At 42.8% G+C, this 13,882-nt stretch overlaps 1 protein-coding gene across 1 annotated transcript in view; it reads right to left on the bottom strand.

Moving 5' to 3' along the window:
- Positions 1-13,882, bottom strand: part of ATP10A (ATPase phospholipid transporting 10A (putative)) — a 111,007-nt gene that overhangs the window by 68,883 nt on the left and 28,242 nt on the right. Inside the window, exon 2 of the mRNA XM_026035618.1 lies at positions 610-814. Within this exon, the coding sequence (XP_025891403.1) occupies positions 610-814 (205 nt within the window). The remainder of the gene's footprint in view (positions 1-609; positions 815-13,882) is intronic.

The raw sequence follows: 13,882 nt of genomic DNA, 5'->3' as shown, positions 1-13,882 counted from the left end.
ATCAAGTAAAGCTTCAGGTAATTTCCTCTAATTCTGCTGACACTATCTGATCTTCTGGATTTTGCTTTGTTTTAAAACAACACTGTTGGAGAGAGATAAGTATAATGAGAGAGCAGCAAAACAAATTTTCAGCACACAGTATGCATGCATGATACCCCTTTAAATCTTACAAGCTTTAATGCTCCAAATGCTGTGGGAATAATCTGCAGCATGAAGTTTTAGGCAGAGTTCCTAATTGAAACTGATCTGGTCTGCAGGCAGGAAAAGTAGTTGTTCATATTAAAATATCTTCTTCTCACAGGGCAGTTAAAATGCGCTTTCAAAAATCAAGCTACAATAGAAGCCATTAAAAATGCCCAAAATTTTCCAACCGCWCACAATTGCCCCAAATAATTTCTATTCAAATTCAGGGAAAAATTATGGTAAAACGTTTGCTACTATTATGAGGTCAGCTGTTGGCAAATGCTAGGATTTTAATGACAAACATAACAGTAATTCATTAGCACTACTCGAACAAGCAGATTTATCTGGCATGGAGTGCACTGGTGAGCGGTTTCCTCACCCCAAACAAGTTTGTATCGTAAGCAAAGGTTAGGAATGGCAACTTACCAGCTCTAGGAATCTCCTCACCACCTGCCTCTGTTTTAAGTTGGTTTCACCATCCAGGTTAGCTGTTTCTATATGGCACAGCCCATCAGGATCACTTGAAGAGAGGAGCAGTATGTCAGCAGGTATAATTTCATTGCAGCGAAGCTGAACGAAGTCTCCAACCTTCACTTCCTTCCAGTATCTGCTTATATATTTCTTTTCAGTCCTTAAAAAAAAAAAAAAGACATTGAAGGGACATATATTAAAAAAATGCATAGCTCATCATCCTTCACATAAGATGTGATTTGATTTGCAGCAGGACACAGTGGCTTTGGAAGTTCCTCAAGTACTTTCAAGTTCCTCCATGGAAAGGTTGTGGAGATGTCCTGGATGTCAATGATCACCAATTAAGAACTACCCCTCAACTGGCTCCCATTATGTCTCGGTTTTCAATAGGGACAATGTTTGTATASAGCTACATGTGAAATTTGGAAGAAGGAGCCAAAAAAATGTGTCTGAAAAAGATTTCCAGCATTAGTCACTAAATCTAAATTGCAGGAACATCTCCTGTGGAAAAATGCAAGTCCTAGTGCTCTACAGGGGGAGGACACTATCACTGCTTTTAAATATTTCTGCAGTATCCCCATATTAGCCATAGTGCCATCTGCTACATCGCTCATTTCTGCTTCGTTACTGTGAACATTTTATTTTGGAGTGCAATTTCTTTGTCACTTCAAAGACTTATCTAACTGAAACATTAACGTGTATGTTGTTCATAGCCACTAAACCCCTCTATTTTTAAAAGTCATGCTAATAAGCTACTTTTTTTTAGTATTATATTTTATTCAGAGCAAGGGGGAAAATAAAAAAAAAGGAGCAGATGCTTGCTTAATTAAGCCTAGTTAAACTCCAGGTTTGTAGCTTTAAAAATACTAATGCGCTTTCTTGGCACTTGTGTCGATCGTTTTCCTTCGCTGTGTTTTTGAAATAAATTCTGTTCAGAGCAGCCACGACATTAACCGGGTAAAGCACCTCCTGCCAAGCGGCAGTGGCTGCTCTGACACGCTCAGAACATCCTGCAGCCGGGGAGGATGTCCTCCAGTGGYGGCCAGTGACAGGACAAGGGGCAATGGGTACAAGCTGAAGCACAGGCAGTTCCATCTCCATGTGAAGAGGAACTTCTTCCCTGTGAGGAACAGGCTGCCCAGGGAGGCTGTGGAGTCTCCTTCTCTGGAGATCTTCCAAACCCGCCTGGATGCCGCCCTGTGCCCCGTGCTCTGGGTGTCCCTGCTGGAGCCGGGGGTTGGACTAGATGATCTCTGGAGGTCCCTTCCAACCTCAGCCATTCTGGGATTCCATGAGGCCACTGCCGGCCCCTTGTCCCTGCTGCGGAGCCCGCATGACGGGCCAGGACGGCGCTCTGGAACAGGCTGCCTCCGTGTGTGCACACATGTGGGTGCCATCTCATGCTCTTCCAAAGTATTTTCTTTTAAAACACACTAGTTTCAGTAGTAACATGGAGAGGCTCGTTAGTGCGGGGAACGCAGGGGTCGTGCYGGTGGCGTTTGCGGTTACTCATAGTGGCGTTATGCCTAATTCATCCCTGTCATGCCTTCAAGGAATTAGTACCTCAGGTTGCTTTTATTCATTAATTTAGCCCAAGCCCTGAGCAACAACATCTCGAGCACCACAGAAAAGATGAATCAGCCCAAGTTTTACGGCCCAGAATTTCTTCACTGCCCTTTCCTAACACCTCGTTTATAAAAAGACTGGAGGAAATCATGGCTGTGCTTTCTGTTTCGATAAAGCCTACAAATGACGAATAAGAGCTGAGTGGGAAACATGAGAGTCTAAAAAGGGCAAGTGATTCACAYGCTGGCTGCAGCTATCACCCATTCCCCTCGCGCTTGGGCTGGAGCCAGCATTTAATTTCCCCTGCTAATGAGTATGGATGGTTGCGAAGCCCAGCGTGCCCTAAAGCAGCGCAAGTCACTGCACCRGAGAGCCCGAGGCTTCCTTAGCGGTGCCACCTGCGAGGCCAGAGCCCTTCACGTGTGCCCGTTACTCCTGATGCTCTCCCATTTAGCTGTGAAACCGGGCGATGCTCAAGGGCTGGTACAATGAGGGCCACCATGTAAGTGCTACCGGGCCAGAAACAGCACGCAGGCCCGCGCTGTGCTGTAAGGACTAATATTTTTATGGGACTTCCATTGTCTGAAAAGCACTGCTATTTTAGCATTTCCTCGTCTCCCACGTGTCTGGCAAGGGCTGTCCTGTGCAGCCTGCCCGTGGCAGGAAGGGTGRGTGTCTGCACCGCAGCGAGTCTCACTGCCAGGAGGGAATGAGYGCAGGGAGCCGGGCACGCTCGCCCCGGCCCCGGGGGAAGCCCCTTCGGCGGATGCGCAGGAATCCTTGGGCCTTGGCTTCCACTTCTTCTACCTCTCTTTGCTAACAAGGGGTTTTCACTCTGAATTTGCTCCTGGCACCAGACGAACTGTCCCTACAAATATTAGTCCCCAAACCCAGCGACATCACAGAACATCTTCAGCGACATCTTCAGCGTGCCGGTGCCGGTATCAGATGCAGCACCGAGGTGTCCACCCCTTAGGGACATTCCTTTAACSGGCTCATCCTGCTCCGCTGAGCATCAATTTAGTTCATTTAGGGACACCTTTTGTCCCTCTGCCTAATAGAAATGCCACAACCCTACTGATACAGGAAGAACTTTTTCATTGATTCCTGATGCACCAGAAGTTCCACAGGAACTTAAGGGAAAAAAAATTAACAGTGAGGGTGCCAGAGCCCTGGCACAGGCTGCCCAGGGAGGCTGTGGAGTCTCCATCTCTGGAGATCTTCCCAACCCACCTGGATGCCGCCCTGTGCTCTGGGTGTCCCTGCTGGAACAGGGGGTTGGACTAGGTGACCTCTAGAGGTCCCTTCCAACCTTAGGGATTCTGTGATTCAAAGATTTCTGCAGAGGCAGGACTTTAGCACCCAGCCTTTTTAGTGTCTACTAAATGTTTATTCTTCCTGTTACATTGTGCCAGTAATTTCCATAAACTTTATGATATAAAGAGTTAGGAATGCCATGCTTCCTATGAGTGACATGCCGTCTTTAAACTTTAAACTCTCCTTTGTGTTTGTTTAAGGCAGGGCATATAAAAAYGTTTGACTTAAATGTTATTTGAGGATCAGTGCTTTGAGTACTTGTGCCTCAGTGTAACCTCACAGGTTTTATTTTTCTAGATGCTTTTCAGAGCTCTCGCTATGTCCGTAAGTACTTACATTGAGCAGGTCTGCTGCAATAGGCAACCTAAATTAAATAAAGGTGGCCATATGTACAACATTATTACATATCTGATCTGTACATATTTTCAAATGGTTTATTTTTCATCTTTCCAACAAACATGGCACTTAAGCAGATGCTTTAGCTAACATCCTGACAGTAATGACCAAGCTTGGAGGATATCAACAATTTAAGCATTAAATGAAGATATTGAACTTGCAAGGAACATCACCTGGTTTCCTGGAATACTTTGTTGAGGTGCTTCAAGACTCCTGGCAGGAACACAGGATCAGATGGTAACACGTGGATTAGTGACTCTCCCAGAGTCAGGGGAAATGCTGCCACCCAACAACTAACTTACTGAACAGCTAACACCCCACAACTTGAMTTATCTTACTTATCACAAGCCTCAAGATAGTTTTGAGCACCTTTAACAAATTTGATACTGCAAGAAACCACAGCTGCACGAACCCTGGCAGAGGAAGAGGTCAGAGATACTAATTCTTATCTTTCAAAGCTGGAGATTTAGATAAAAGTCTTGTAAGCCCACACGCTGTCACACACTCCTGCCACTTTACAAGAAGCTACAGATAACCTTACTCTCGTTTAATCACTGTGACGAACACTTGGGCTCAGACAGCTCCGCCCAGCTACTCTGTGGTTTGTGCTGGGCTCACGTATGGAAAATGTCCAGCCCTCTGCCCACAACGCCATCTCCATCATCCCACCTACAGGCTCAGAGCTCGGCTGCAAACCCTTACTGACGGCATCTCCCTTTTCTGGGTCGCTACCTGAAACAGAACTTCCACCCATTCGGCTCTTCCGTGCGTGTCTTTAMAGGCAGACACTGATTGAAATCTGAAGGTGGATGCCTGAGGAGCTGACCGTCTCGGCTCCAAAAGCCCTGGCTCCAACACMAGCAGCCAACAGCAGTTGTGACACTGCCGGATTTCAGCTCCTCTGGGGGTTAAGGTACCTCTGCAGCAGTGAAACACAATTAACCCAGCACCTCCGCTCTGAACACACAAGGGAAAGTTTGCCACATGCTTTCAAATGTGTGTACATAGAGAAAATTACTCTAACTGCTATCTAAAAACTTGTATTATTCTGCCTACTGCATAAGCCTATGATCTACTTGGAACCAGAATGGCTTGCAGGCTTGTACCAAGTTTAGGAATGGCTTTGGTTAACAGAAAAAAAAAATCCCCAAATCTCCCAAGATATTGATGAACTTCTTGATTTTAAATTTTAAACCAAAATGGAAAAAGTAAAGAAAATCCGATATTACCTTTTATTTATTTATTTATTTCCCAGAATCCCAGAAGCGTTGAGGTTCTGCCTTCTCTTCAAGCACAGACGGGTCTTACACCAGCAGGCATCAAAAGAAACACGGCAACACACAAACTCTGAGGAGAAGCCCTCTATCAGAGGCAGGCCAAAGTCAGAGGGCAAATACACAGCCCACTTTGGAGCAGCTCTAGATGTCAACCTAGTCCTTTCTACTGCAAGAGGCAGAAAGCGGGTGGGTTAGGGCTAGTCAATTTGTTCAAAGCTGTTCTTGTGAACAGGTTACTGGTGCTGGGACAAGTCTCTCTGTTGGGAACCAGCTATCCAGAACACCCTTGAGGATAAGCACAACACAACAACCAAAACAGGGGGACTGGCCCAAATAACAAAGCAAGGAGACATCCCACTTCAGGCCCCGCTGCCTGACATTCCTGCAGTGGGGACAGTTGATGAGAACTGAAGCCAAAAGGCGCTCTTAGCACTGACGGCAGGTACAGGTTTTTGGGCAACTCTACAAAACCAGAGCCAGTGACAGCACTGAAATATATCACCAAATCACAGAACGGCTGAGGATGGAAGAGACCTGTGGAGATCATCTAGTCCAACYTTCCTGCTCATGCAGGGTCATCTAGAACATGTAGCCTGGGATCACAGGCTTTAAAATATRGCTTTTAAATATCCCCATGGATGGGGACTCTGAACCCTCTCCAGGCCACCTGTTTCAGTGCTGTTGTTGCACTCACAATAAAGCAGTCCTCAGAATMACAGAAGGGCTGAGGYTGGAAGGGACCTCCAGAGATCATCTAGTCCAATCCTCCTTCTCCAGCAGGGACACYCAGAGCACGGGGCACAGGGCRGCATCCAGGCGGGTTTGGAGACCTCCAGAGAAGGAGACTCCACAGCCTCCCTGGGCAGCCTGTGCCAGGGCTCTGTCACCCTCACAGGGAAGTTCTTCCTCACATGGAGATGGAAMTGCCTGTGTTTCAATTTGTATCCATTGCCCCTTGTCCTGTCACTGGCCACCACCAAGAAGATTTTGGCCCCATCCTCTTTACATTCTCCTCTATAGTATTTGTACAAAGCCATCCACAAAATTACTCTGCTACAAAAAGTATTAACCACAATTTGAAAGCTATAGGAGTAGCAGATTTCAGAGTTTAAAACCAGCACTATCTATGAGACTAATGCATGCATTACTTTAAGTCCGAACATGCTAAATATCTATGGAAACATACTGGGAATCATTTGGGTACAATTACAGTGTTGTGGCAGAATTAAGGAAAAAGACGTAGCATAAGTTAATGCCAAAGCAGGTTACATAATGCCCAGAATATGTCTTCGTTCCACCATAAATGATAACATCTGTTTCTATTAAAATAAATCATGGAGAGACTCTGAATCTGATATTAATCAGACAGAAACAGATTAAGAGCGTATGTTCTTGAGAAATGTTTAAGAGAACAAAACCTCTCTGTGACTGATGTTTTTAAATAGGCCCCTTAATCTGCACATTATTTTAAGAGAACTTAGAAATTTCCTTGTTTTCATGCATTTTGATTTTTTTTTTTTTGTTATTGTTGTTGGCTTAGCAAGTGCAAGTGTACGCTACGGATGTTACTCTTAACAAAAGGACTAGGAACACTCATGTAGGTCTGGATATAATGAAGTATAAACGTGACTTTTAATAAATCCAAGGTTTCTGAAAAGTGCTAATTTTTCTGTTGAAAGTCAAACTTGTTCTGAAATAAAATGCAGTCAAGGAAGCTCGGGGCCTCAGGTTCAGAATGGGGAAGTAATCACTGAACTTCTTTGGCAGTGTTATCTCATTACACCTTCTGTTGATAAAGACCTTACTATTGTTCACTATAATGAAACATTTGGTACCCGGAATAAATGATTTTTCAGCCAAGAAACTTGTTGTTGCGATAACAACATGAAATAAAAAAGCAGAACATTGACTTTACATAAACCTAAGAATGAAAAGCCACCTTCTGGAATTACGTTTTCCAACTCTAAGACTGTTCTGGAGCTCCATCTAATATCCACATTTACAAGCAGTATGATCCTAGGCACTCCTTTGTTTACTACCAAAAATGCTAATAAATTTGTGTCATTCTTCCATTAAATAGATATATTGGGAGTGAAGATTATCTATTGCCTAGTCCTCGCGGGATGGATAAGTAGGGGTTAGCACAAAGGCTCCCTAAGTGGGTACCACAGCCAGTGGTGAATAACTCCAGGGGAAGTACAAACTCTTTTGAGGGAGATCTCAGGTGATCTATTTTGGTAAGAAATAATCTCTGTGCAAAAGTTTTCCAAAGCTCTAGCTCTCTACACTGAAAATTAATAGCCTGAAGGCACACAGGGCAAGTCTTACAGTACCTGAATTGTAGGTGCAAATTAGATGCCTGAAGAGAGTGGGTAAAATCTCACACTTTGGTTGCTCTCCCACTGCATTTAAGACAGTGTAATCAGTGGATTACTGAAAATAAGCTTGTCATATCTCACCTCAAAGATGTCCAAAAACGTCAATCTAGCAGGGCTCTGCAGAGCTAATGATAGAAATCCCATTCCTTAGCAAGATTCAGACTCTTCAATGGAACTTTTTTTCCTTCTCATTCCATCTGATTTTACACTCCTGCCTATGTCATCTCAGAACTACATCACACAGTCATAAATGCATTCATTACATATAATTTATCCAGACACAGAAAGCTGTTTGTGAGCTTTCTTACAGCTAAGAAATAGCTTAGCTGTTAAATGAAAGGCATTTCCTAAATGCAGCAGTTTTAATTAAAAAAAAAAAAAAACCTAATTCTTGTTCTTTTAGCTAAACATGTAACAGTTGAAAGAATTTTATCAGGAAAGATATTTCCTGGTAATTACGTGCAGAGACCTGCTGGAGTTGTTGACTGATATCCAGTTTAGGAGACTTTTTTTAAAAATATCCTCTTGCACATAACTGTGGCATACAAATACATCTCTTTTTAAGTCAGCTTTGAAGCTGACATGTTATCTAATCACCACACAAAAGGACTCCCGAAGTTAATGTAGTTCAGTTGTTACTTATTATTATTATTTAGTTGTTACTTTATATTAAGAAGACCATTGTTGAAAAGAATGTTAATAATTCACCAACTTAGTATTTCACCAACTTAGTATTTAACAGGCAAAATCAGTCTCTCGGATTGAAATATAAATCTTTGATCTTGTTCTCAAATTCCTCCTGAAATTACCAAGTTTTACCTTTTTTTTCCATTTCTGTTCTTGTCTGGAAGAGGTCAAACAGCGGCCTCTTCCATTCCTGAAACTAACTAAAAGAAAGAAAAAAGGCTTTTATACCTTAACATTTACACATGCAGGATATAATCTAAATTTCATGTTGAAGATAGTAAAAAAAAAGATAGATATTTACCTATCYAAACACCACGGGCTATCACAGTGGGTCTCAGTGTGCAGTGCTCCAACTGAGACCAACTGAGWTGATGCTCTACAGCCCGTTGCCTCTGAAATGCTTCTCACGGCGCTGCCACAGTGCTGCTTAGGCCCTCACACAAGACCTTGCTGCTCCCACACACTTCTGGAGGAAGGGAACTGCTTCAAGAGCTATGGCATGTTTCATTGTACTAATACCTTACTTCTTAGGAAGYTGAACTGAGGCATTCCTAAGGAATTTGATTCCTCTCTGTCAGAGAGGACATATCAGACGGAAATGGCCAAAAAGTGAGATCTTCGATTCAGGTACAGTTTCCTCTCATGACGCTGAGAGGTTAAAAAGGGAGATTTAACATGTTATTCTGGATAAAACCATGGTTTATCTACTCTCTATCAAAAGCTGGATGTCTGCAACACACTCTCCTAGTCAGGTATGGMAAAATGGACAGTTTTACCTGACAGTCATCGTCAGGTAATGGGCTAACAGGCAAAGCCAGCTGGACGCGGCTTTGTGCTTTTGTGATGGTGATGGAGTAAAACCAGTATTTGCACATAAATCCTGACAAACCATGGAAGAATGGTTTAGTAGGAATTATGTGAAAACATTGGTCTTACCCTTCAATGTCTATTGGGGAGTAAAAGAGGCCCCAAAACACTCAGAAGTTGGACAAAACGAGTATCACTCACAAAGCTCTGCTGACTCTGTCCTGGTACGACGCGACCTGCTGCCCCAGGCCCCTAATACAAATGCCCAGCAGAGTGGGAGGCTGCTTCCCTCCTGGGCCACTGCTCATGTCACATCACAGTCGTTCTTCCCAACCACATTAAAGAGATCAGCAACTGTGGTATTCCCATAAGGTTCCTCCTAATTCCCATAAATTTCTTCCTAATTCATTCCCATTCAATTCCTCTAAGTTTCTTCCTAACATGAAGGCAAACGAGGGCAAGCTAAGATCCTGAAGCATGAACAGAAAGATCTTTTTAATGTCCTTTTTAGCATTTACTATTATTAATTCTCCATGTTTACATTTCTCCTTGTAGGTTCTTAAAACAGAAGAGCAATGTGATTTCTCAGAGRAGATGTAAATGAAACACAGCAGCGCTAGAGCTCGCTGCTCTGCCCTCACTCGTGCGTGCACTGGCGCTCCAGTGACAGAGCTGTTTGACATTTTCAATTTAGATCTAGAAAGCTACTTGGTGAGAGGCAATAGGAGCCCAAATCCCCCGGGAGCCTCTGATTGGAGGTATAAACATCTATTTCCCGGATCAGAACATTCCCAAGGGAGAAGGAGCAGTAAAAGACATTACACCTCAGAAGAGCCCTAATTCTTCTGTGGAGCTGGCAGGAGAAGASGCCTTGCCTTGTACTTCAGACTGATGGGAAAAACAGAGGTAAAGTTTTAAGCACAGTGCCTTCTCCTAAATTATGTGTAGCCTAATTCCTCTATATTTAGCTGCTCCCACAGGTTATGTGGTTTGTCTTTGCCTTTCTGGATGGCTGCTTCCCCAGCAAGACAAAACTACTAATGCAGGGAAAAGCAAACAGCCTCRAGATATACATTAGTTCTGAGAGATGTTTAAATTACCGTGTTGTTCTCACAGCAAAACAGAAGTCTAAAAGTCTCTTAAATGTTGGTGTAAATGAATAACAAGGTGCTTCTCGTGAATGCTTTCTTAATGAAGATTGGCAAGGCCACATCTAAACTAGGGCCTGGGAACAATTCTGAGTACTCAGGACTCAGCACACACATGGATCAGCTCCTGACTTTCTATCAGCTTGAAATGAGGGTGAGCATAAGCCTCAGTTTGCCATGCTCTAGGTGCTGATGTAATCTGAGTGCAGACATACCAGTCCTTTTATAGGGCTGTTTTGCTTTTACACAAATTCATAGAATAAAAAAAAAAAGAAGTTCCTCGTTCCCACCAGAGAAGATTTAGAAGGCCAAACTACATGCAAACCACATGTACTGATATCAATCCTTGAARGTCTGAGTCAAAACAAATATGTCTATGGATGCAAATTTTGTATTCAAAATTCTTGGTGAAAAATAGATGATAGAGATCTACACTGAAGAAGTGAAAACCACAAAATGCAACRCTCTACTACTGAAATGAAGTGTAAGGAGCGTTTCAGCAGCTCAGATTCAACAACTTGACTACTACGRGTAATTGCATATAAAAAATTCAGGATGAGAATTCATTAAGTGTTTCAATGTCAATCTGGATTAGACTGGGAGCCCCTGCTTCTGCACAACCTATTGCTTCTCTGGGTTCAAAGGGGTTGGTCTTCATCTCATTAATCCTCCAAATTTAATGACACCAATCAATGAATATAGTTGATAGGAATTTCTAAGCCAGAATGGTACTTTTGACTTTTTCTTTTTACAGAGATAAATGCACTCTGCTTTTATCCCACTGATTTACAGCCCAAGTGCTATGAGTCACAGCTCATGAGGTACAGTGTGCTGAAAAACACTGCACGTCACAACCTGCGAACTTAGTTACTCCAAAAAATGGTAATTAGGGAGCTCTGCAGGGAAGCAAGTAATCTTTGCTACAACTACAGAACTATTATCAATAAAACAGGCAATTTCTAAAGAGCCACATCCTATCAATATATATTTTGATAGCTTTTTTTTTTCTATTAGTTTAACAGATAATGCAGTTTCACAACAGAGATATCATTCTGTAATAATTATCCCACATTCAGGCAAGTTATAGCGCGAATGTTTTCACGAGTGTGTTGGCTCGCAGGTGTGTATGCATCTATGTGATTTTAAATATAAAGATGGTCACTTACAATCTTTATTTCACTATTGCCCTATTAACAAGAGATAGAGTCATTCTTGAGCAAATTTATAACACTGAGGTTACTGATGGAAACTTTTTAAAATTCATTTTTGAAGGCCTGCATTTTATTTCTTTAAAAAATAAGCAGGCCAACTAATAGGAATGAATACTGTGTTTTGACTCTTTCTGCATGAATGGGATACCTCATTAAGTTAAGCTTTTCTTGGTAATTACTAAAGTTCTTGGCAAATATTATTCCCAGAAAAAAAAATGTTTATGAATGATTTCACTTATTATTCACTGAACTCCCAAAATAGGCTAAAAATTCAGGCCTCAGTTCAGGAAGGTACCTACTTTTATGTCAAAACACAGGCAGAAAAGCAGTTTTATTGGCCAAAGTCCAACAAGAAAACTTCTCTATAGTTAAAATTCATACCTTCCTTGCATAAAAAAGCACTGCAACTAGAAGAAAAAAAGTGACTAACTGCAAACAACCCTGCTTTTCAAACCCCCAGAAGCTGAAGTTTAGAGCAAGCAATTACAAAGGGACTATTTATTGGAAGGACTGGAAGCACAGAGAGAAAACAAATAGCCCAAAAGGGTCTGTGGGATCTGAAACACCTCAGCAGGTGGCAGGCCACCCTGGCTGCCTAGAGAAAAGCCCGTATTCAGCAAGCTGGTACATGCACAGAGACCAAAAGATTTGTGTCATATCCTTGAAGCAAAATACAGCTTTAAACGTCAGGAATGTAAGCATTAAAATCAAACATCTGATCAAACATCAGTTTACCATTCCAAATTAAATCAATCAAAGCCCACACTGCAACTTCCTTCGCATAGCAACTCTCCTTCTCCCTTGCACATCTCCACTTTCATGCCATTACTCAAATCTGTAATTGAAATGTTTCACTCTTTCTTTCCTCATCATAGAAAACACCACACCAAAAACTTACTCTTTTCTTTCTCTCCCTAATGCCAAACTCTCATCAAGACCCTCATTTCCAGCTTGCTCTGTCAACTTCCATACTGGTACTACTGGTACCTTCTCTAACGTCAGCAAATAATGACTTTGAATCTTACAGCAGCTCACAGTAGGCAGAAAACAAAAAGGAATTTTATGGACACCGTGAGTCTGTTGCTGTGGCCTAAATAAAGTATCTGGGACCGTCTGAGATGCCCAAGGTGCCCAGTCTGCAGCTGCCACAGGCCTCTGCTAGGTCCTGTTTCCTACCTTTGAGCTTGGTGTAGAAGTCTGACTATCCCAAGGCATCACAACGGCCCCAGCCAGCTCTGTTGAGGCAAATGAACTGCACCTAATGTCCCACCCTTTGTCATGTAGGCCTTGAGGGACAGTCTTCCCTCTAAAGAGGGATTTTCTGTCTCTGCCACCCAACAGGCCCCTCATCTCCCACCTTCAGCAGCACCACAAGACAAGTAACAGAATACTCTTTTCCATGAGCTTCTCTGGGGATGTTATTCCATCTTTCCCTGTGGGTCCACAGAGCAGGGAGGGATGGGAACAGGCTCCTTCCTTTAGCTATCTATGGAGACCAAGGCCGAGGCAGAGGAACCTTGAGAAACCTCTGACCTAGTCATTAACTCAGCTGTGGTATGAGGGCAAGAGGGTGGTGTGAGAAGGACGTATAAATACTCAAGGATTAAACTAAATATTTTAATTTGGGCTGGGGTGGGAAGGAGTAATCTAAACAAATAGGCTTCCTCCGCATTTTTAGACTCACTGAATCCCAGAATGGTTGAGGTTGGAAGGGACCTCTAGAGATCACCTAGTCCAACCCCCTGCTCCAGCAGGGACACCCAGAACATGGGGCACAGGGCAGCATCCAGGYGGATTTGGAGACCTCCAGCTAATATCCATTCATTCTGTATAAAAATAAGCAGAATATTTATGKAGTATAGAAGACACCTTCAATCATTTAAGATCAGAAAAAAAAAAATTCTGTTGGCCCAAAGCCGTGTTTAAGAATTCAATGTACAAAGCATCATTTTCCTTCATCTTTTCGAAGAACAGGACAGAACCAAAACAGGGACATGATCTTAATCAGAGAGGCAGTGCTGTAGGTGTATCAAGTATTCCTTCAGAAAATGCAAACTGATAATCTCTCAAGTTAAATGTGAGCCTCTGCATTCTGCAAGGATAAAGGTGTCTGCCAAACACATACTAACTCCTAAAGTTACACCTCTGTAAGCACTAGTTTCTGGAGAGTGTCAAGCAAAGCCTGTGAAAGACTGGCTCTCCCAGAGTAGGCTTTAGCAAACTGGTTTCCAAAACGCATGCAAGRGAGCACTGCTGTCCATGTGCTGCTCCATCACAGATGGCAACCTGCTGCACAAGACCAGGGCCCTGTTTAGATCACTCTGTTTATCATCTGCCTTAGTCTGAGGTAGCACAGGAATCTCCATTTAGCATTTAGTTCAATGTAGCCACTTTTAGGACAGTCACTGATGGAACCAAGCTTAACTTAGTTGCAAAGCAAT

Source organism: Nothoprocta perdicaria, unplaced genomic scaffold (genome assembly GCF_003342845.1).
Source record: "Nothoprocta perdicaria isolate Ctin4 unplaced genomic scaffold, notPer1 scaffold_163, whole genome shotgun sequence".
Classification (NCBI taxonomy): Eukaryota; Metazoa; Chordata; class Aves; order Tinamiformes; family Tinamidae; genus Nothoprocta; species Nothoprocta perdicaria.
Note: the sequence above shows the minus strand (reverse complement) of the source record. Positions and strands in the feature narration are given on the sequence as shown.